Genomic DNA, 22620 nt, shown 5'->3' on the forward strand with positions numbered 1-22620 from the left:
TCTGAATGGTTATGTTGAAAATATATAGATTTTTATGCCTCCTGAAAAACATATGTCTGTTATAAAGGATAAAATAAGATACACAAAAGTAAATTGTGAACAATAACACAATTGGTTGTGCCTAAGAAGATTTTGTCAAAGCTTGGGTGCAATTTTTTTTTAAATTAAGAGATTTCACAACACTCCATGCTTGGCTGAAACTGGTTTTGGGGCTCCCTCTGTTTATTTGTGAAGAATCAATATGCCATTTTTATCCCACGTCACTACTTAATTACTGAAATAGAATAAATGAACAAACTAAAAAGCGGACATCCTGTGGTACCTGCAAGGATCTTTGATAGTTTTAAAATGATTCCCCATGTCCCTGTAGAGCCCTTTGTGGGCAGCATAGACTTTTTTACTTTTAGGTCTGGTCTTTTTCTCTTTAAAATTTGAGATCTTCATTCTTGTTTGTGTCACTTAAAGTGGTTGTAAAGCCTTAAGGTTTTTCACCTTCATGCAGCTCCCGCTGCTGTCAATCCAATCCTGTAACACGGGAGCGGGTGGTGGGGCCGAGTCCCACTGTCTGTGTCAATGGACGCAGTAGTGGGACTTGGAAGCGAGTCCACGTAGGTGCCTCCATGGAAAGCGGCTTTCTGTGGGGGCACACAATGAAGAAGAGGAGCCTGGAGCACCAGTGTATGAAGTATAACATGTTTGATATTTTAATACAAAAAAAGGCTCTACAAATAACTTAAATAAGGCTTTGTGCACATTAGGCATCAAAAACACCACGTTTAAGGACATTTAGATTTTTTTCCTGCTCCTCTGTGTTAGCCTATGCACACATTGGTGTTTAGAGGCAGAAAACAACCAAGGCCAGCACATTAAGTAGAGGAATGTTTTGCCACAAATAAAGCCCAATGTGCCTAAACTCGTGTAAACGTGCTCAAAGTGAAGTTCCACCCAAAAGTGGAACTTCCGCACATCTGATTCCCCCCCCCTCCGGTGCCACAATTCACATTTGGCACCTTTCGGGGCAGAGGAGGTACAAAATACCTCTCTTTGACAGGTATCCTTTCCTACTTCCGGGAGCTTTAGTTGTGGCTATTGATGTCATGACTGGGGCTCCCGCCTCCTTCCCGTCACCGGGCCAGTAGGAGAGAGGAGCAGGCCTCACGCATGTGCAGTAGGGTTCCCGGCGTGAAGCCAAAAGGCTACAGTGCCAGGTTTCTCTTACCCACAGTGGCAGCGGCAGCACTTGACAGCTGATGGAAACATCAGCTGCAGTGCAGACATCGCTGGACTCCAAGACAGGCAAGTATCCAATTATTAAAAGCCAGCAGCTGCAGTATGTGTAGCTGCTGGTTTTTAACTTTTTTTTTTTTTTGGACCTCTGCTTTAACCACTTGCCACCCAGGCTAATTTTGACATTTCTCTCCATGTAAAAAAATCATAATTTTTTTGCAAGAAAATTACATAGAAACTACAAACATTATATATGTGTTTTTTTTTTTTTTTTTTTTTTTTTTTTTTTTAGAGTTTTTCAAAGGAACAGTACCCGTTGCTCACCTCGTGAGTGATTACGCACTTTGCACTTTTCCCGGATACACCACCCATACAGGCCCACACGTGAGATGCTGATGTGTCTAGCACTTGCATACTGTTTTGACGCCCGGTTGGCATGAGAAAAATTGATTGTTTTTTCTTTTATCATTATTTATTAAATAATAATTAGACTTTTTATCTTCTTGTCTATTTATAATTATCATCACAATCCCGGGAGCAGAAAGCCATGTTAAAAACTTTGTCCTGTTTCAACAATCCTCACTGTGCAGCCCTGCTCAGCACAGGACAGCCTTTCTCCTGAATATGTCCCCACTAGCTCAGGTTAGCCATATTCTACAGCAGAGGTCTCCAAACTGCAGCCCTTTGTCTGCCCTTAAACCATTATTCCTGCCACAAACAATGGAGCACTATTCCATCCACTGACACCAACGATGGGACATAACTCCTTCCACCGACAACTAAAATGGGGCACTATTAGTCCCACTGACACCAACTATTTCTCCCTCTAATACCAAAGATTGGCATGGTTTACCCCCAATGGCCACAGGCTGGCCCCTCTAAAGTGTGAAGGACAGTAAACTGCCCCTTCTTTTGGAAAGTTTGGAGACCCCTGTTCTACAGGATGGCTGGAAAACAGCTCACCGACAAGAATAAGTGGGACTGCCACATATGTGCATGATCCCGAAGGAGCGTCTGGTTTTGCCGGGCTTACCGTTACCGTCTCCACCTCGTTGCTCGTCTAGGGGTTTCCGAGGTTGATGGCCCAATAAACTGTAGAGACCAAACGAATAATAGCAAATAGTGGGTTTGCGCTATGGATGGGCCACAAAAAGGAACAATATAAATAAGAGGGCTGCCACTACCCAAGGTTCTCAACCCAAAAGTTAAAACAATATGCCAATAAAAATAAGTATAGGTAGTAAGGGCGCTCCGCTCTAATAATAAATCATAAATATCTTATAATTACCAACAAAAAATAAAATGGGTGTGTCTTCTGAAAAGTCTATACAGAGTGCAATGTGTAAGAAAAAAAACGCCCATAGCGCGATATTGTAAAAAACATTGATGACTTTGTATGATGAAATGCGTAGGGCGCGGCCTAAGACATACACAGACTCTTCCTTCAAGCGGCAGTACTTGCATATACTGCGGATTTATATTGTACCTTTGTGAGTAGTTTTCTTACTTTTAATAAATACTGGATGTTTTTTACAATATCATATGAGCGTTTTTTTTCCTTATATTTAATGAAAATAATACATCCCTGAGGCAACAAGCAGACTACTGGGACCAGCAGAGAGCAGGACACTAGGATTACCAAACAGCTACACAGTGGCTAATACTGTGAGGCTGCATTCACACCTGAGCGTAGCTTTTTCAAGCGTTTACCGCGATTGCAGCGTTTTTTGCCGCGTTTTGTCGCAAATTTGTGCAGGGCAAAAGGTCACCAATGTTAAGCATTGAGCAGATACAGCGTCAAAACGCCCATAGAAACGCTCGTTGTCGCGCTAAACGCTCGAATCGAGCGTTTCCATTAGTTTCTATGGGAATGAAAACGCCCAAATCAGCCCGATTCCGGAACTTGTTTGAGCTTCAGGCGACTTGGAGTGGAGATGTGAACCATCTCCATTGAGAATAATGTATTTTTTCCCCTCCAGCGTTTTGTAGCTTCAGGCGTAGGGCTACAAAACGCTCAGGTGTGAATGGGGTCTGAAGGCGCTTCTACCTCTGCAGGGGCAGGGGAGTCGGTGAGTGCAAATTTCATCCATTGCACAAAAATCGCACCCTGTTTTTTTTACCCCCCAAGGATTTGTTGCACCAGGCACCTTGCACTTTTGGACTGTTTTTTATATGTTCTGACACTGCTGATTATGGACACTGATTAGAAGACCAGCACTTGCATCACTTAATTTGTATATCTTGAACTTAATTGCGATAATTGTCTTTTTATACATAATTTTTTAGTATTAGTGATTATTTATTTATTGGGTACTACGAGGTATACATTTTAGCACGTGGTATAATTTAAACATCATCACTTTGTATTTGGTAAATTTTTTATATTATTTTTTAAAAAATTTTGCACTCTACTGGAATTCACTATATTTGCACATTGCACTCTGTAACGACTTTTCAGAAGACACACCCATTAATTTTATTTTTGTTGGTAAAAAAGATATTTATGATTTATTATTAGAGCGGAGCGCCCTTACTACCTATACTTATTTTTTATTGGCAAACTGTAGAGACCGACACTTGAATCCCTTTGGGAATTTTTATTTGCAAAAAAACATTGAACAGAGCACAGTCTCTCAGTAGGGAATAGAGGGTATGGGTAGTAAAGCTCAAGTATTCTTGGAATTGCTGCCACTTGAAATATCTCTCTAATTGATCCAGGGAAAAGCCATTCGCAACTGGATATTTCAACTATCGGAAAAATCCCCTTTAATGAATTTAGCAGCCGACAGGTGATTTAAACTTCGCAAAGTCTCTGTCACAGACTTGGTTGTAGAACTTAAGAATAGAACAAGAAAAGTCTCTCACAGAACTTGGTTTTAACTGAAGGATGAAATTAGAAACTCTTACGGTACCAGTATCTGGCAGCCGGTCCGGCGATACCGCTAGAATGCGGATTCACATGGTGTCCTTTCAGCTTAGCTTCCAGGCTCTTACCGAGCAGCCAGCCTCATGCATGACCCTCTTCTGAAGAGTCCTCCCCTGGTTGCGTTTTCAGTTGCTGGGCCTCTCCAAACCCAAGACAGAAACAGACCACCTTGGAACCCTCCTTCCAGTTACTGTGCCTCGGGCTAGCCAGCTCCGGGACTCGGAAATTGATGGATCCACACCCCAGGCCATGAGGGACTCTGGGGGCTGGTTAGGAGGACCAGGTCCACGGAGTCAGAACATACTTCTGGACCGGAACCCAGAACCACGTGATCTCAGTGCCTTAAGTACCCTCACCCAGAATACACAGCGAGACAACGCATCTGTTGATTGGCTCCGAGAGATTGATACCCAATGCATCCAACCAGACTGCGTTTCAATGGCTGTCATAGGTGATATCTACACCTATGACCAGGCAGAACATAGTACAGTCCAGCTAAACTGATGCCAAGACCATAATTTACTGAAATTAACCCTAAGACCCAACTATGGTCTTAGGAAAACGAAATTTACAAAAACATATCACGTGCTCTTCAGGAGCCCGGTGCTACATGCACAAAAGGAAAAGCTGGTGAGGATGTTTTCAGGAGAAAGGCTGTGTGACATCAAGCAGGGCTACACAGGTAAGACTTCTGGAAAAGGAAGGAAAGCAAGTACAGTATTTAACATGGCACGTACACTCAGGGGGATTAAAGAACTAAAAGTGAATTTGTCCTTTAAAAAAAAAATACAGCTGTCTTAACAGTCACTGCTTTATTACAGGTATTTGACAAAACGGTGCTTGGTGAACACTATATTTCAGTGGACCAAAATACCATAGGGAAAGTTTGGAGTTTGGAGTTTAAGCCAAACTATATTTATCAATAGCTAACCTGGCTGGCACAAGAGTACTGCTGTAAAATACTATGAAAGATTAGACTAATAAAATTACCCTAAATTATCTTTTTAAAATTCAACCCAGTTACAGCCACTGATCAGAAGTTCTAGGGTCTGGTCTGGATCTAGTCCCCGATTCCATTGAGACCAGCTAGATACACAGATGTAGGTTTTGTCAATACTCAAATAATGCTAAGCAATGGTAATCTGTGTTGACCACGCTGCAGCCCTTTTGGCCCACATTTTACAAAGTCCTGCACACAGCTAGAATTAGGTTAGCCTCAAATCAATCTAGATAGAAAAAACATATTTAACAAAAAAAAATACCCCATTTATGCAAGACGCATTCTACAGCCTGTTCTTTCAAACTAAATTATGCAGGTTGCGTAAAAGCCTTTATTATAATCTCTTTAAAATACTCTTGCTTTTGTGCCATGCTAAATTAACCAATAGTCTTTGAATGGAGGGAAAAAACAGGACCTTCAAGGTTGTGTACAGCTATACTATTGTCATATGAATTGCTAAAACATTCAAGAGTATACATCTCCAGCCACTGTGGTCCGATTTGTCTGATCAGAGCAAATAGATAAGTGCTCAGGTACTTTATTGTCTGGATAATCCGTCCTCAAATCTATAATTACAAAATTTAGCTAAGCCTGAATCCCATCATTCTGATGATCAAACACAATATACTCTGAATATCTTCTGGGTTAACCAACCTTACATGTGTTGGTGTCCAAGCAGGATACAAAAACAGCATTCTAGCATTGGTACGCCCCATCTTAATCCCAAATGGCATGCAGTCGTAAAATTATTTAAATGGCATTTTCTAATTTCCGTTAAAAACAGGCTCAACACCTTTGAGCCCAGGTTCACACTGAGCTGTGGGAATGAATTTCATTCCCGCATGTCAGTCCCGATTTTGTACGCAATTTCAGAGACATCTGTGAAGGTTTATGCACAGATTTCAATGTAAATCACAGCCCAAAATAGCAAAAAGTAGTACAGAAACTACTTTATCAAATCAGTGCAGTACCGCAGATGTAGTGTCGCACCAATTAGGACAATGCCATTGATGGCAATTACCACCGATTTGACATGTCAAATCGCATGTCAAAAAGCTCCAGTGTGAACCAGGGCTCAAGGAAATCTACCTGGGGAAAAAAAAAAATTAATGCAAACAAATAAAATAAAAAATAAAGACGACATACTATGTCTCTTGTGCAATAAAAGCTAAAAATAAACTGGGCTTCACATGAGCAGCTCAATGTACACACATGGAACACCCTAGTGGCAGGATGAATGAACATGGAAAGAAGTTTCACAATTCCAAGCCTGCCAGTCAAGATGGCCGAACATGCGGAAACTCATCTTATTAAGATGTCAGGGGTAGAGAGGGTACACACACACACACACACACACACACACGTTACACTGGGGGGAGGATAGGAGACTTTAGTTCTACATTAAGACAAAATTGTCAGAGCAGAAATGTGGGGACTTACAATGTGGACCTCTTCAGCAAAATGCGTTCCACCTGGCTGTTACATTAACATGTTGTCTTTAATATGTCCTCCATTACCAAGCAAGAACAATTACACAGACCGGGAAAGTCAGACAAATGTCCTAGGTCTCCAATAGCATATTTGTTTTCAGTCCACGACTCAATATATGATCACAGTTACCTGTCTGTGTGTACAGCTGCCTGCCCAAAAGAAGCTGGTCTCACATACGGCTTCTGTTGAATGGTCATTCTGGAAAACCAGCAGCCAACTAAAGTCACATAGTTAGTTTGGCCACCTCGCGCTGGGTTGAACTTTAAAAAAAATAAATGAACATGTGCACTAGGCGGAAGTCAGCGTTTCAACTCCAGTCCTCAAGGCACCCCAACAGCTCATGTTTTCAGACTTCCCATTATTTTGCACAGGTGATTTGATCAGTTTGACAGCCTAATTACCACAGCAGTTTTAACTGAGGGAAATCCTGAAAACATGACCTGTTGGGGCGCCTTAAGGACTGGAGTTTAGAAACACCGGTTTAAAGATAAACTGCAGTCTGCTCACATAATTTGTAATAGAAACATGTCTGCCATTCTGAAGCTTCCCTCCAACCACTTTGTATATTGTTTTATATATACTGTGATTCTGTACTTGCCAAATATGCTGCAGAAATCTCCCTTCACGGAGCCTGGCTGCCGCCATTTTAACTGTGGTCAGCTGAAGCTGCTGCCTGTTCACTTCCTGGATTTACACACACACACACACACACACACACACACACACACACACACACACAGCTCTCATTGGCCTTCTTATGACTCACCCCCTTCCCGGCAAACTCTCAGGAGAGTTACCACCTCCCCAAAACCCATAAAGGGCTCACCCCCCTTACAAGGCAGACCTATAATAGTGGGCATAGGGTCTCTCAATGAAAGGTTGGGACAATGACTGGATGATGAGGTCTGTGCTATCATCAACCTATTCTTACCTATCCTCTGTGTTGATGATGTATGTGTAAACATCTTGCATAACGGCATCAACATAGTACCCAGAAGGGCACCAACACTAGGACACTCCCTATCACCCAGTTTTTATGATAAGACTGGCACCCAGTCATTTACTTGGCTCTAGTTCAAAGGAAATTTCAAATGTGGGTCATCAGGATGTCCCAGCTGTGGCCATGTTCTGGGGAGAAATAGGTTTATGGTGTCACCCAACCTGAGGGAATATGAAACCAGGTCCTTTTACAATTGTAACACAAGTTATATATCTAGTTACTTGTGACAATTGCCATTTGCAATATGTTGGTAGGACTATGAGACGTCTGCGAGACTGTTTCCAAGATCATGTATACAGTGTAGTGAAAAGGGAACCAACCTACCCAAACACTTTAGAGTGTGCCATGATGGCAACATCAAGGCTATGAAAAAGTGCAGGTTATAGAAAGTGTGTGCATCAAAAGGGGGGGGGGTCTTCCGGATGTTATGTCAAAGGGAGGTGTTCTGGATACACCGGCTCCAGACTCGCATCCCTTCAGGTGTCAACTCTGAGTGGGATGTTAGCCACTATCATGATTAGATACTTGCCATATTGTGGATCCGCTTTGGCTAGAGATGTTATGTTTCTCGCCATGTGTTGATCCATACGATGCTCTCCACTCTTCCTTCGCCCATTAATGTTCAAAATTGGTTATTTAACTGACAATTTATTATAGCGGGTTAATGGGACTGTGGACATTGTATTGTACTCAGGGGATGTCTTTTGTGGAGTGTTTGTCTATGGTTATAGGTTGGGGTCACCATGTGGTGTGCCGGGGGAAATGTTGCCTTTTAGTCTTATCGGTTTTGACGTTGTAGTTTCGATTAGCACCACATCTTCCCATTCAGCTATCTTTTTTGTTCTTGTGTGTCCACAATAACAAATTTATTTATTTTATGATATTGGGATGTGTTTTTTCTTTTCTTTTTTTTTCTTTCCTTTTATATACGAATTGCTAGCTTATTTGCATATAAAATTTTATATTTTATTTTTTATCAATATAGGACACTATTTCTCTAGTAATTTATTTATACTTCCCATTCATATATTTGGGTTAATTTCTATTATTCTCAATATTATGCTATTTATCATTTAAGTTTTTCTCCATTACACTTCAACAAATTTATACTTCTATTTATACTTTGTATAATTGTATGACTATTATAACAATCTTTGGCGGTGTTATTTTGTATAATAGTATATTATATATATATTTAGTATGAAATTTACATGTTATGCCATGTTGTCATATAGTGACAAAGAGGTACGGTTATGCACGTGTATTAGGATTGCCGTGTCTAACATTTGACACAGCTGATTGTATTATCCCACACCTGTGGGGGAATGGACCATTTATATGCTCGGTGCTTCAGTTGTGCTGTAGGTTTGAAGAAGCACTGAGGTCAGTGTGAAACGCATGCGTCACCTGCTGGGTTCGGACACTCTGTCTTTGTTGGCTGTTTATTGCTATTTTTTGGAATAAAAACATTGGAATGTTCCTGTGGTGTGCCATGGCTTGCACCCAGTGCATTCGGATTGTAGTGGCTGCTCGTCTGGTGCAGCGTCTTTCTTGTTTGTGTCTTCTGTTTATGAGTACCTTGAAGGCCAACTGTTCCTAGCAGAAAGTGGATTTTCCCACTGGGATGAATACCGCTTTAATGTTAAAAAGGTAACTCCACTTTTGTGGGGATAAAGAATAACAAAGAAAAAATAATATAGCGTATACAATTACGACAAAAAGAGAAGAGAGGGGCGCCTCTGGGTGTAGATTTTTCAAAAGTTTTATTTACAATGTGATAATAGTAAAGTTTCCACTCACATTTAGTAGGCAAAAGTAGACATTAAACACAAGAGGGGACATCTGGTGTATCTGATTCAAACGTCAGCAAGTGATCCGGTCCACATCTGTCATCCTTCCTGTTCCTCTCAGCATGGTCCACTACTGATGTTAAAAAGGTGCCGGCTTATGGTGGACGCAGAGTATGTAGATTTAAAACGAGGCTTGGGAAGCAGAGATGGCCAGGGCGCGGAGCTGTGACGTCAAACATGCAACGAGTTTCTTGAGCGTGCGGGTCGAGATTGTCAGACGACCGCGCTCTTTCATCAGACAAATAAGAATAGAATGGAGGGGACCAGGAATTTAAATAAGGGCAGGTTAAAGATATCGGGCGTGGCTAAAGGCGGACTGGGACGAGTGATGGGGCGAGGTCAGAACGGAGTGTGAGGAAAGGATAGATGTGATGGGTTGTAAGAGGGGGAGGGACGAGAGGAGAGGAGATGTACGGCATGATATAAAAGGGGGGAGGGAGAAACCCATCGAGTGACACTACGGCAAGTGTGTCTATGGGGAAATGCTATGTGTATATCGGCAATGGTCTGAATTCTATTATACTGATAAGTAAACGGAGAAAAGCTACATGTACGACTGATGGGAGCTAGGGTTATATAGAGAGGGAAGAGGCATGTAGGGAAAAAGAGCGACGTATATAGAAATATGTAAACATGTATGAAAGAAACAAATAATTAAAATAGAAAATCTATGGACGATAATAATTACCGTATATACTCGAGTATAGGCCGACCCGAATATAAGCCGAGGCCCCCAATTTACCCCCAAAAAAACTGGCAAACTTATTGACTCGTGTATAAGCCGAGGGTGAGACATGCCTGTCCATCCCTGTGTGTGTGTCCGTCCATCCCTGTGTGTCCGTCCATCCCTGTGTGTCCGTCCATCCCTGTGTGTCCGTCCATTCCCTGTGTGTCCGTCCATCCATCCCTGTGTGTCCGTCCATCCATCCCTGTGTGTCCGTCCATCCATCCCTGTGTGTCCGTCCATCCATCCCTGTGTGTCCGTCCATCCATCCCTGTGTGTCCGTCCATCCATCCCTGTGTGTCCGTCCATCCATCCCTGTGTGTGTGTGTGTCCATCCATCCATCCATCCCTGTGTGTGTGTGTGTGTCCATCCATCCATCCATCCCTGTGTGTGTGTGTGTGTCCATCCATCCATCCATCCCTGTGTGTGTGTGTCCATCCATCCATCCATCCCTGTGTGTGTGTGTCTCCATCCATCCATCCCTGTGTGTGTGTGTGTGTATCCATCCATCCCTGTGTGTGTGTGTCTCCATCCATCCCTGTGTGTGTGTGTCTCCATCCATCCATCCCTGTGTGTGTGTGTCTCCATCCATCCATCCCTGTGTGTGTGTGTCCGTGTGTGTGTGTCCGTGTGTGTGTGTGTGTGTGTGTCCGTGTGTGTGTGTGTGTGTGTGTGTGTGTGTGTGTGTGTGTCCAGCCTACCTGTGTCCCGAGCCTGTGTCCCGAGCCTCCGTCCCATGCCTTGCCTCCTTGCCTCCGTCCCGTGCCGTGCCTTGCCTCCTTGCCTCCGTCCCGTGCCGTGCCTCCTTGCCTCCGTCCCGTGTCGTGCCTTGCCTCCGTCCCGTCCCGTGCCGTGCCTTGCCTTGCCTCCGTCCCGTGCCTTGCCAGGATCGCCGCTCTTCGTCGGCGCCTCGGCGGCCATTCTAAAATTCAAAAGCCGCGCCTCCGCCTTCGCCTGTGATAGGCGGAACACTGAATTTCCCAGCAGCCTGTGTTCCGCCTATCACGGACATCGTCTCATCCTCGTCCGTAGTACGAGGATGAGCGGATGTCCGTGATAGGCGGAACACTGACTGCTGGGAAATTGAGTGTTCCGCCTATCACAGGCGGAGGCGGAGGCGCGGCTTTCGAATTGTAGTATGTCCGCCGTCTGTCTGCTCGATACGCTGATCGAGCAGTCAGACGGCGATGACTCGAGTATAAGCCGAGGGGGGCACTTTCAGCCTCAAAAAAGAGGCTGAAAATCTCGGCTTATACTCGAGTATATACGGTACTTGGAGAATGAATGAAGAGAGTATATGTGAGGGAATTAAAAAAATAAAAAGAGTGAAAAAAAAAAAATATATATATATATATATATATATATATATATATATATATATATATATATATATATATATATATATATATATATATATATGTCAAGAATTAAAATTGAAAATAACAATAAAAATAGAGTATAAGGAAATATGTATGGTAAAAGATGTATACATGTTGAATAGAAATATGAAGAGAGTGAATGAGAAGAGGGGGGTAATAAATTCTGGAGATGGGTAAATATGCCGTACATCTCCTCTCCTCTCGTCCCTCCCCCTCTCACAACCCATCACATCTATCCTTTCCTCACACTCCGTTCTGACCATGCCCCATCACTCGTCCCAGTCCGCCTTTAGCCACGCCCGATATCTTTAACCTGCCCTTATTTAAATTCCTGGTCCCCTCCATTCTATTCTGATTTGCCTGATGAAAGAGCGTGGTCGTCTGACAATCTCGACCCACACGCTCAAGAAACGCGTTGCATGTTTATGACGTCACAGCTCCGCGTCCTGGCCATCTCTGCTTCCCAAGCCTCATTTTAAATCTACATACTCTGCGTCCACCATAAGCCGGCACCTTTTTAACATCAGTAGTGGACCATGCTGAGAGGAACAGGAAGGATGACAGATGTGGACCGGAAAACTGGCTGACGTTTGAATCAGATACACCAGATGACCCCTCTTGTGTTTAATGTCTACTTTTGCCTACTAAATGTGAGTGCAAACTTTACTATTATCACATTGTAAATAAAACTTTTGAAAAATCTACACCCAGAGGAGCCCCTCTCTTCTCTTTTTTTCTGCAGCAATCCAGGAGCTTGGTTTCAGCTCTCCTAAGGTGGCAGCCCTGTATGTGGATTCCTCCCCCCCCCCCACAAAATGAACTAAAGAGCATCCAATTCCTCTTTTGGACTTGATGAAGCAGTGCACCTTTACACTCATATGTACTCTGACTTTTTTTCTCAGTGGGAATATAATATCTTTGATTTGCGCCTAAAACTTGTCTTATATACAATTATGACACAAGATATATTGTAATTGAAGGTTATTAAAAATTACCTTTCCTTTTCAAGCTGCATCTGTCATTTCCTGAAAATGCAATGCAATATGGCTACCCGGAGGTGTTTTGTACAAAGAATGTGTACAGAACGCCCCCCAGAAACAATGTCCTGCTTGTGTGGTTGGCTCACTAATTTTCCCAGAAGTCTGTCCTAAGCTACAAGTCAGATTTCAGGCAACCCCTGCAACAAAACTTAATTTTTGATGAGCTAATTTCAATAGGAAATCACATCTAAAAAGGGATACCGGCTCAGCAACTTTCCACATTCGAGCCCTGCAGGTGCACAGCTGATAATTATGAAACCACTCCCATTAGAGCCACTTTCCCACATGGACACAGAAACAAAGGAATTTCTTCACTATAACAAAATAGGAGGCATCTGCAACAAAGCTTGTTAAAATCCTTGTAATGTACATAGATTTTTTTTTTTCTTTAAATCTTCACCTAAATAAAGCCCCTCCCCCCCCCAGTCAAGAAAGTAAGTGTGAATAAAGCACAACTAATGGTGGCTCCTCCCTCTCCCAGTCTCCGTTCTACTGTAGAGTGGTTAAATAAATAAAAATTTATTAAAAGCCCCACATTTATACAAGGTGCATTTGCTTGTTTAATAAAAACATAAAACTCAATATATTGTGGTTTTTAGATGCCTGGAGTTGAGCTTTATATAGTAAGTCTTAACCTACTTTAGCTCCAGCCACAGAACCTGAAATGTACTACCCGAAAAAGAAAATGGTCTTCAAACTAAATGTAAATTCATATGTACAGATATGTCAATGTTTTCCAAAACTTAAAGCGGGATTCCACCCTAAAGTGGAACCTCCGCTGATCGGATCCCTCCCCCCCACCGGTGTCACAATTGACACCTTTCAGGGGGGAGGGGGGTGGAGATACCTGTCAAAGACACACACAGGTCCCAGTGACAGCGCGGATATTTCCTATTGCGCGGCGCGGCTCGCGCATGCGCAGTAGGGAACCTATTTAAAGAGGGATTCCACCAAAAAAAAAAAAAATATTAAAAGCCAGCAGCTATAAATACTACAGCTGCTGACTTTTAATAAATGGACACTCACCTGTCCCGGGTTCCAGCGAGGCCGATCGATCGCTCGGCTCTCGGCTGCTGCAGTCACCATTCTAGGTGAGGGAATCAGGAAGTGAAGCGAATCGGCTTCACTTCCTGATTCCCTCACCTAGAATGGTGACTGCAGCAGCCGAGAGCCGAGCGATCGATCGGCCTCGCTGGAACCCGGGACAGGTGAGTGTCCATTTATTAAAAGTCAGCAGCTGTAGTATTTATAGCTGCTGGCTTTTAATATTTTTTTTTTTTTTGGAGGAATCCCTCTTTAAATAGTTATATCTTACTAGTAATATGTCCATGTTTATGGAGATCAATCTTCAGCAGAAAGCAGCAATAAAATAAAAAAAAATAAAAAACTTCTGTATTGGGATTGCTGTTCTATTCTTCATAAAACTTTTTTTTTTTTTAAAGAGGAGATGTGCTAGAAAAACTATTAGGATCAGGTATAGGTCAGGCAAAAACGTAAATACTTTAACCTTTGGACAGAGTCAGAACGTGAACCTCTAATAAGGTATATATTGCTACCTATGTCCTTGCTGGGAACATTCACCTTTTCCATTTTTCTTGGTGGTTGTAGTAACCAAGACAGAAGGTGGTAATAGGAAATCCAAAATTGTAAGGGGAAATCTTCCAAATGGGACATCTGTTCCAGTGACAGTTGTCTAACAGGGGGTTTCCCCTCAACAGACTGCCTCATTTTTTTGGGACCATTCCTACTTTGATTTTAAATATATTTAGTAGTGTTTATTTATCGTTTAGATATCGAACTCCAGATTCCATTGAGCACACCTGAAGAACACTTACTTGTTCGCAGGACTGAGGGGGTAACCTCGATTTCACTTGTTGCCTGGTAAGGTTGGAAGGCAGACATGCTGTTCGTTCCAAGTTCGCTGCCAAATATCTCGGGGCTCTGAGTGCCAGTGGAACTGGCGCTTGTGCCATCTCCCCCATGATGTGGATCTTGTTCTTCATAAATCGCTACAAGCTGTTGTCGGAAGAAAATACAACCTGTCATTTTTATGAAGTAGAAAGCACAGTCCAAGAACGATGAAAACAGACACTTTGCAATAGAAGCTACTAAACAAGGAAACGGCTAACACATTATTGAATATTAAAAACAATATACTCATCTTCAAAGTGTAATACCACACCATAGAATATTCTACAACTACTTCTGTATATATCAATGTATTCAATGACCCTGACTTACACCCCGAAATGTAAAATACCATTCTGAACAAACATGTAGATTTTTTTTTTTTTTTGGTAAAATCCTTGGTAGTAAGCTCGTTTTCTTTAAATGCCCATGTACATTAAAAGGCATGAAGTCTTGAATATAGGTCCATGCTTTACTTCTAGCTGGCATCTGATAAAAGTTCATTTTATTCAAAAATCAAGAAGGTTTACAGAGTATGAAGTCTCTGAACTAGATGAGCAGTTAAATAAACAGCCTCCATTTTCATAGTCATAACTTAACTTTTCCCTTTCTGCATTTGCACAGGGAATCTTAATGTTTCTGTTCAGTCCAATGGGCATCGGGGTTAGATCCTGTGCACTCAGTATTAGAACTGGTCTGACACACTGATTTCTCATGATTGTAACAAATGCCTATGTGAAGATACTTGTGCTGAACGGTGAGGCTTTTACTTAGCTCTGCCAACATAGAGCAATGAACTAGGAAGGTAGGAAAGCATTACCCAACAAAAGTCACATGTGACAGTAAAGGACAAAAAAAAAAAAAAGGAGTAACACTTCCTATTGGGGCTTAATAAGATTAAAAAAGGGTAATAAAAACACAAAATAATCAAAGCTGACCATAAACAATACAAACGTCTCCCAAACGGATGGTCACTGATGCACTGTTCAGGCTATCATTGGCCTACTTATTATTATCCAAGATTTCTATATAGTGCCAACAGTTTGTGCAGCGCTTTACAATGTAGAGGGGGGACAGTACAACTACAATATGGTTCAATACAAAAGGAATAAGAGGGTCCTGCTTAGAAGTCCCTCAGATGGCAATAAAAAGTCATTAAAAAAAGAAAATGGGTTTACACTTTTGACACATTCATTTTTAATGATCCATATAACGAAGCTGTCATGGATGTGTGTGTACTTCCTCAAGCTAAAAAGTGTCACTCTTTTTCATGTTACAAATTGGTTGGTATGCAGCAAGAAGTGGAAATTAAGGTGTTAAAATGTGTTTGCACATCTTCAGTCAATAATGTAAGTTGCACCAGACAGAATGGGGGTCTCTGCACTACCGGCGACATGGAGTGGCATTGGCCTATCTATATAGAAAACGTTAAGCCGGCCATAGATGGTGCGAATGTCTTTCCTGCAACCACAGGTTGCAAGGCAATATCATAATGTGCTAGAATGCACTACATACTAGCACATTATGAGAGACTACCCTCATCACAAAGCCCTCCAGTGACACAATGTCACTGCTGCAGAGGCTTACATCTTCACCCGGTCTCCCTCCCTGGTTCTTGGGCAATGGGAGAAGACAGTAATTATAACTAGCAGCTATAACAGCGGCAAGCGATAATCGCAAGTGAATCTGACAGGCTGGTTGTACCCAAGTTGATCGATAAACTTGGTACATTCAACCTGCCCATACACGTTTTGAATCTCGGGCAGTTCCTGTTGAACCGGCTGACATTCAAATTGTCTATGGCCAGGATTAAACATACATGTCTCAGTATAGGCTTTTTATTGCTCAGTTCATACATACATTCCCGATTGCCATTTCGTATTTACATTCTGTAACTAGGTACCTAAATACAGTAATTGAAGACCATCACAATTAACATGCTAAGAGCACTGGAATGTTCCCATTGATTACTCCTTGTCCAATCATCCTGAGAAGTAATAGACTTTACAAGGATCACTGCAGTCTGCTTCACTCAAATCATTCCACTGTCACATATGCTACAATGCAAAATGACATAAAGCAGCTGGACAGCCAAACTAGTCAAAATTGCTCTAATGTGATCATTTTTTTTTGTAAGAAGAAAATTATGGAAAGACAGAGACCAGACCAGAAAAAACAAAGTGAAATTTGTCATACACAGTATTACACTTGGGTATACAACATTCCAGGACAGGACATACACTGTCAGGAAGATTGCCCTGACTAGGAACACATATTGCCTCGGAGGAAGACTGAGAAAGAGATAAAAGCTTTGATGAGAAGAGGAAAAAATAAAATAAAAAAATCAAGGAGAACATGTTACCTGTACCAAGCCCTGTGAGTGGGCATTAAAGTCATGGTAACGGTCATATCATTTATGTTCTGCCAACAGATGGCAGACTTCAGGTGTTGCACAGCTTCAAAAAGAACGATCACATAACAATAATCCAAAGACTAACGTTGAAACGAAGCAGCACTTCACATTTTGAAAAATGCATAGGACAGGCATCACTGAATGGCAGACAGGGTTCAGATGCAGACTAAGTCACTGACTGGATCCGGGCCGAGTCACTGTCCCATCCAACCCATGGTGGGTGCCACTTAAGAGCTAGTTCATTCCCCCAAACGCGCCATTGTCATTTTCACAGTAGTGTGAAAGGCGGGTAGCACAACAGCACACAATGGGTAGGTGTTAGAGCTGCCCAAGTTAACTTTAAAAGTTACGATCAGGTCATTGGTTGGTGGGACGCAGGATGTCCCAGCAACCAATCACCAGCTAGGTAACATTTAAGTGATCTCCAGCAACTCCCACCACCCACTGTCCAGTACTGCTATGCCTCCCATCCTCTGCTCTGCTTGACCGTGTGAGGTAGGAGAGTGAAGGGGTTATGACAAGGTTATAAGATTTGGGGGAGGGGGATTTGGATTGGTGATGTAAAGAGGCAAGGAGGACACTGCTGTAGGGGAGTGATGGCAAGGCAGGGCTACATTGCTGCGGTGGGGGGTAATGGGGAGCAAAGTAAGACATTGCTGTGGTGAGGGGCAGAGGACTAAACTACTGTGGAGGGGTGATGTGCACAGGGGTAGGATGACACCACTGGAGGGGGAGGGGGCGACTTTGTTGTGAAAGCGGGGGCTGTGAATGATTCAAGAAGTTGGGGAGATATGAAAGCGGTTTAAAAGACTACTGTGAGGGGGATGATGTAAATTGGGAACTGTAGTGTGAATAAAGGGGGTGTTATGTAAAGGGGAGATAGGGATATGCAGGGGGGGGGGGGAGCTGATGACACTAATATAAACGTGATTGAGATATACGAGGGGAGGTACTGTGATGTGAAGTCCTTGCACAATGATTAATAAACTTTCTGCCAGGGCCTCAATGGTGAATTTTCATCGACTATCCCTGGCATAAGGTAATACTACATACTGCATAACTGTCCAAAGAATGAAAGAACTTTTATCATCACTGTATGAATCTGTAAGGACAACAAGCCATAAGTCGGCATACTTGTCCGATCTTTAAACATGCCTCATCAATCCTAAACAGCTAAGTATATGTTTATTTGGGCCCTCTGATTCTCCCCTGTATTGAATTGTATTATGTTTGTACTGTCTGCCCTAATGTTGCAAAGCTAAGCAAACTGTCGGCGCTATATAAATCCTGTATAATAATAATAATTTAATAAAAAAAAAAAAAACATGAGGGTTTACAACCCCTTTATTGTCAGTATCACAGTAAAATGTACTAACTGAAACTTTTTACATTTATGGATAAATATGGAGTGGAGGCAAGCCTAGTCATATGCAGAGATATAAGCCTTCTGTCTTCTCATGGCACCTTTGTGACAGATATGGGTGGAAACCTTGACCACAAAAAGTATACCAACATTTGCCAGCTATGCACCTACAGTGATCAGTCTGCATTGCGGCTTACTTTTAATGGTCAGTTCACCAAAATTAGATATTTTAGTTACACAGAGTCCAGACTTCCCAGCGACTTGGCAGTTTTGGGCTTTCCTGCCTACTTTTCTATGATGCAGCCCATCCTGTTGTCATCTCCTACTCAGTCTGCCTTTAGGTGATCACTGAAAACATATCTCTTCAGGTAAGCCGATCTGGACTTACTCAAAAAAATTTATATTTATATATATATATATATATATATATATATATATATATATATATATATATATATATATATATACATATACACACACACACATACACATATATACACATACATATATATATATATATATATATATATACACACACACACACACACACCTTTTGCATCACTTGACCCTTCCCAAGCTGTGATCTGTATCTATGGACACAAGCCCACATGAGTACCCCCATAGCAAGCGGCTTGCAATGGGGGCACTTGGTTGGGCGAGGAGTCAGGAGCACTAGCGAGGGAGCCCAGAAGAGGAAGAGGAAGATCAGGTCTGCTTTGTGCAAAAGCATTGCAAAGAGCAGGCAAGTATAACATTTATAAAAAAAAAAAAAAAGAGAGATAGGTTTACAAACACTAAGAACATTTCCACAGCAGGTGCAAATAAAACCTGAATATACCAAAGTTAACATTTCTTTCCTTTAATTTTTATTTAATAAAATTGGCAAAAGTAATTGAAAGAATAGCATAAGATGCAGGGTAAATATGGATTCTAATCTATAAAGCTGATCAGTCAAGTTTATCCTTCACTGCTTGTGCTTTAGCCAGCTTCTAAAAGGAAAACATCTCCACAATGTTGGAATCCATTCATCGCTCCCTTATGTAGCTCATGCACAATGCAGAACAGAGCTGAAGAAATACACAGACTTCGTAAAATGTAACCACATGCTTTTTTCATCTGTGCTGTTTGAATGAAACTGCCAATAAGACATGTTTTATGGTTCACGGCCAAAATAAAAAGTCTGTCATAAGAATAATCGAAGAAAAGGTCCAGTAAACAGAAAATAAATCTTAGAACAACATGCTAAATATAAAACGGGGGGTTTATTATAAAAAGGTTATAAAAATCAGCTTCTAACCTCACCTTATTCATTTAAGCATTGGCAATAAAACCTGGAAGCCAATTGGTTTCTATGCAGAAGAGAGCCTGATTGTGCATTCTCTAACCTTAGTAAATAACCCTCAAAGGTTTACATGTACATAATACATGTTACAATTCTCCTTTATTTGGCAAAGACTACCTGAAGCGTAGCACAGTTTTACGTATTTATAAAGTTGAAATGTATACATTTTACAAATATTCATTGTTGGATGGTTCCAAGAAAGCTCAGCATTTGGATATGAGTGTACTAAATATGGAACGATAGGTCATCTAAGTGAGCCAATTGGCTGCTACGGAACACCATTAGTTCACACTTCTGGCCACATCTCATTTGTCCTAAAGGCCATTTGCTTCAGAACTGCTTTTTTCTCATGCAGGTTAATATAAATGTAAAAGCAGCTTGAGGCAGCTTAGGAGGTCGTCGGACTAAATCCTGGTACACAATATCAATTTTTAACAATTCAATCCAGCAGGCTGAAGAAAAAAGAAAAAAAACTGAAGCAATCGGGTGGAGATACAGTACTATCTGATGTTAGTGAAGCGATCTCCCCTGCTGAGCTATTGTGTTCCGACCAGATGACGACTGGCATAGATTTTTCCATCATGCTCCTTCGACAGAAGCCAAACGTTCGGCTCGGTTCAGTTGGAGCGGCTGTCATACACGCGGGTCAAACGTCAGCCGGTTTCTATTGAACTGGTTGATCTCGCCAAATACTCAGTCTGTGTGTACAGCCCTTTACCTGTGAAGAAATGCAGAAGCATCTCAAACTAATCCTAAAGAGTTGGTTCACCTTTTATAAAAAATAAAAATAAACCGCCTATGCAGGTAAGGTGCACCTTTAGACACAAACTGCAGCTTTGACCAAAGTTGACCAATGCCCTCTCTATAAGCATAGTCAGGTCATGTTTTGTGAATATCCCTTGTATAAAATAGCGGTCATGAATGCCACTGAAGTTAATCCACCTGCGTAAGGTGAAGAAAATCTTGAAATCATGACCCGTTTGGCAATACTTGAGGCCTGAGGTTGGAAACCACTGATCTACACAAGCCTTTGGGCTTTCTATAGACCAGATACGGTGGTTAAATAACTCAATGATGCACAATTGTTCTAAAGCCTAATTGTAGTATGCAAAAAATAAAAAACACAATAAATTAGCTAAAGGTTTGTGACACATACACTATATTACCAAAAGTATTTTGACTACTGCCTTTACATGCATATGATTATTAATGGCATCCCAGTCTTAGTCCGTAGGTTTCAATATTGAGTTGGCCCAACCTTTTCAGCTATAACAGCTTCAACTCTTCTGGGAAGGTTCTCCACAAAGTTTAGGAGTGTGTCTATGGGAATGTTTGACCGTTCTTCCAGAAGCGCATTTGTGAGATCAGGCCCTCATGTTGGACAAGAAGGCCTGGCTCGCAGTCTCAACTCTAATTCATCCCAAAGGTGTTCTATTGGGTTGAGGTCAGGCCAGTCAAGTTCATCCACCCCCAAACACTCTCATCCATGTATTTATGGGCCTTGCTTTGTGTACTGGTCCAAATCATTTGGTGAAGGTGGGATTATAGCGTGGGGTTGTTTCTCAGGGGTTGGGCTTGGCTTCTTGGTTCCAGTGAAGGGAATTCTTAAGGCGTCAGCATAACAAGACATTTTGGACAATTTTATGATTCCAACTTTGTGGGAACCATCCAGTTCCAACAAGACTGCACTCCAGTGCACAAAGCAAGGTCTATAAAGACATGGATGAGAGAATTTGGGTGGAGGAAAGCGACTGGCCTGCACAGACACCTGACCTCAACAGAACACCTTTGGGGTGAATTGAGCCAGGCCTTTTCTTCCAACATCAGTGCCTTACCTCACAAAAACACTTCTAAAAGAATGGTCAAACATTCCCATAGACACTCCTAAACCTTGTGGACAGCGTTTACAGAGGAGTTGAAGGGCGTTATAGCTGCAAAGGGTTGGCCAACTCAATACTGAACCCTACAGACTAAAACGCCATTAAAGTTAATTTGCATGTAAAGGCAGGCGTCCCAATGGAGTTTTGATTTGACTATTAGCCAGCCCATCTCACATTTGCAGATTCTTAGAAATGCATTTTAATTTGGAATATCTGCTACCAGGTTTTGGAGATTCGTCCATCTCTGAGATTAAACAGAGAGAGGCACTAACCTATATTTATATGCACATATATAAGTATATTGGTCTAAAAAAAAAAAAAAAAAAAAAAAATGATTATATATATATATATATATATATATATATATATATATATATATATATATATATATATATATATATATATTACATACATACACACACACACACACACACACACACACACACACACTTATGTATACTATATATAGATTCTTATATTATATTGAGTTAATACAGTTCACAAATATTTATAGGACTGAAGAAGACGAAAATAACATCAAATCATAAACCAGACTCTGGGCTTTGGAATAGCAGCAAAGTCAAACCATCTGTAGAAAAAAAGTGAGTAACATCTTAAACATTTTCAGTCCAGCAGATGGCATAAAACAGCTTTGTTCCTCTGACAGTAAACGCTAAGGGATGGGGCACACTTTTCATGGCTTTCCAGAAAAAGAGCATGAAAGCGTTTTTTCTGTGTAAGGGGGCTGGGGGTATTTCAAAAGATTCACATTTGGCCCCTTCTGTCGAAAAAATCTGCTCAACAGTAATTAACCTCATGTGGACTAAAAGACTTGGCAGCAAACACAACGGTTACTAAAAAAATTCCTAAAAAAAATAAATAAAGCCTTCAAAACAAACACAGAAAAGGCAAACTACACTGACATTAAAAACCAAACATCGAAAAAGTGAAGCTTAACCATGTTGCAACTTTGCAATCTTTATCAATGTATTGACACATTTTTATTGTTATCTGACAGAAACCTTTACCAACTTTTTTCGGCACAGCAGGTTGTAACACAAACTACAACGTCGCAT

The 22620-nt window shown here is 41.5% G+C and overlaps 1 protein-coding gene across 11 annotated transcripts in view; it reads right to left on the minus strand.

Moving 5' to 3' along the window:
• The window catches only part of PARD3 (par-3 family cell polarity regulator), an 835070-nt gene that overhangs the window by 589715 nt on the left and 222735 nt on the right, over window positions 1–22620 (minus strand). For all 11 annotated transcript variants that reach the window (XM_077491101.1, XM_077491100.1, XM_077491097.1 and 8 more), the window contains exon 3: window positions 14474–14654. In XM_077491101.1, coding sequence (XP_077347227.1) covers window positions 14474–14654 — 181 coding nt within the window. The remainder of the gene's footprint in view (window positions 1–14473; window positions 14655–22620) is intronic.

This window comes from Lithobates pipiens, unplaced genomic scaffold (assembly GCF_037356315.1).
Source record: "Lithobates pipiens isolate NorthernLeopardFrog02 unplaced genomic scaffold, aLitPip1_a1.2 Scaffold_19, whole genome shotgun sequence".
NCBI lineage: Eukaryota > Metazoa > Chordata > Amphibia > Anura > Ranidae > Lithobates > Lithobates pipiens.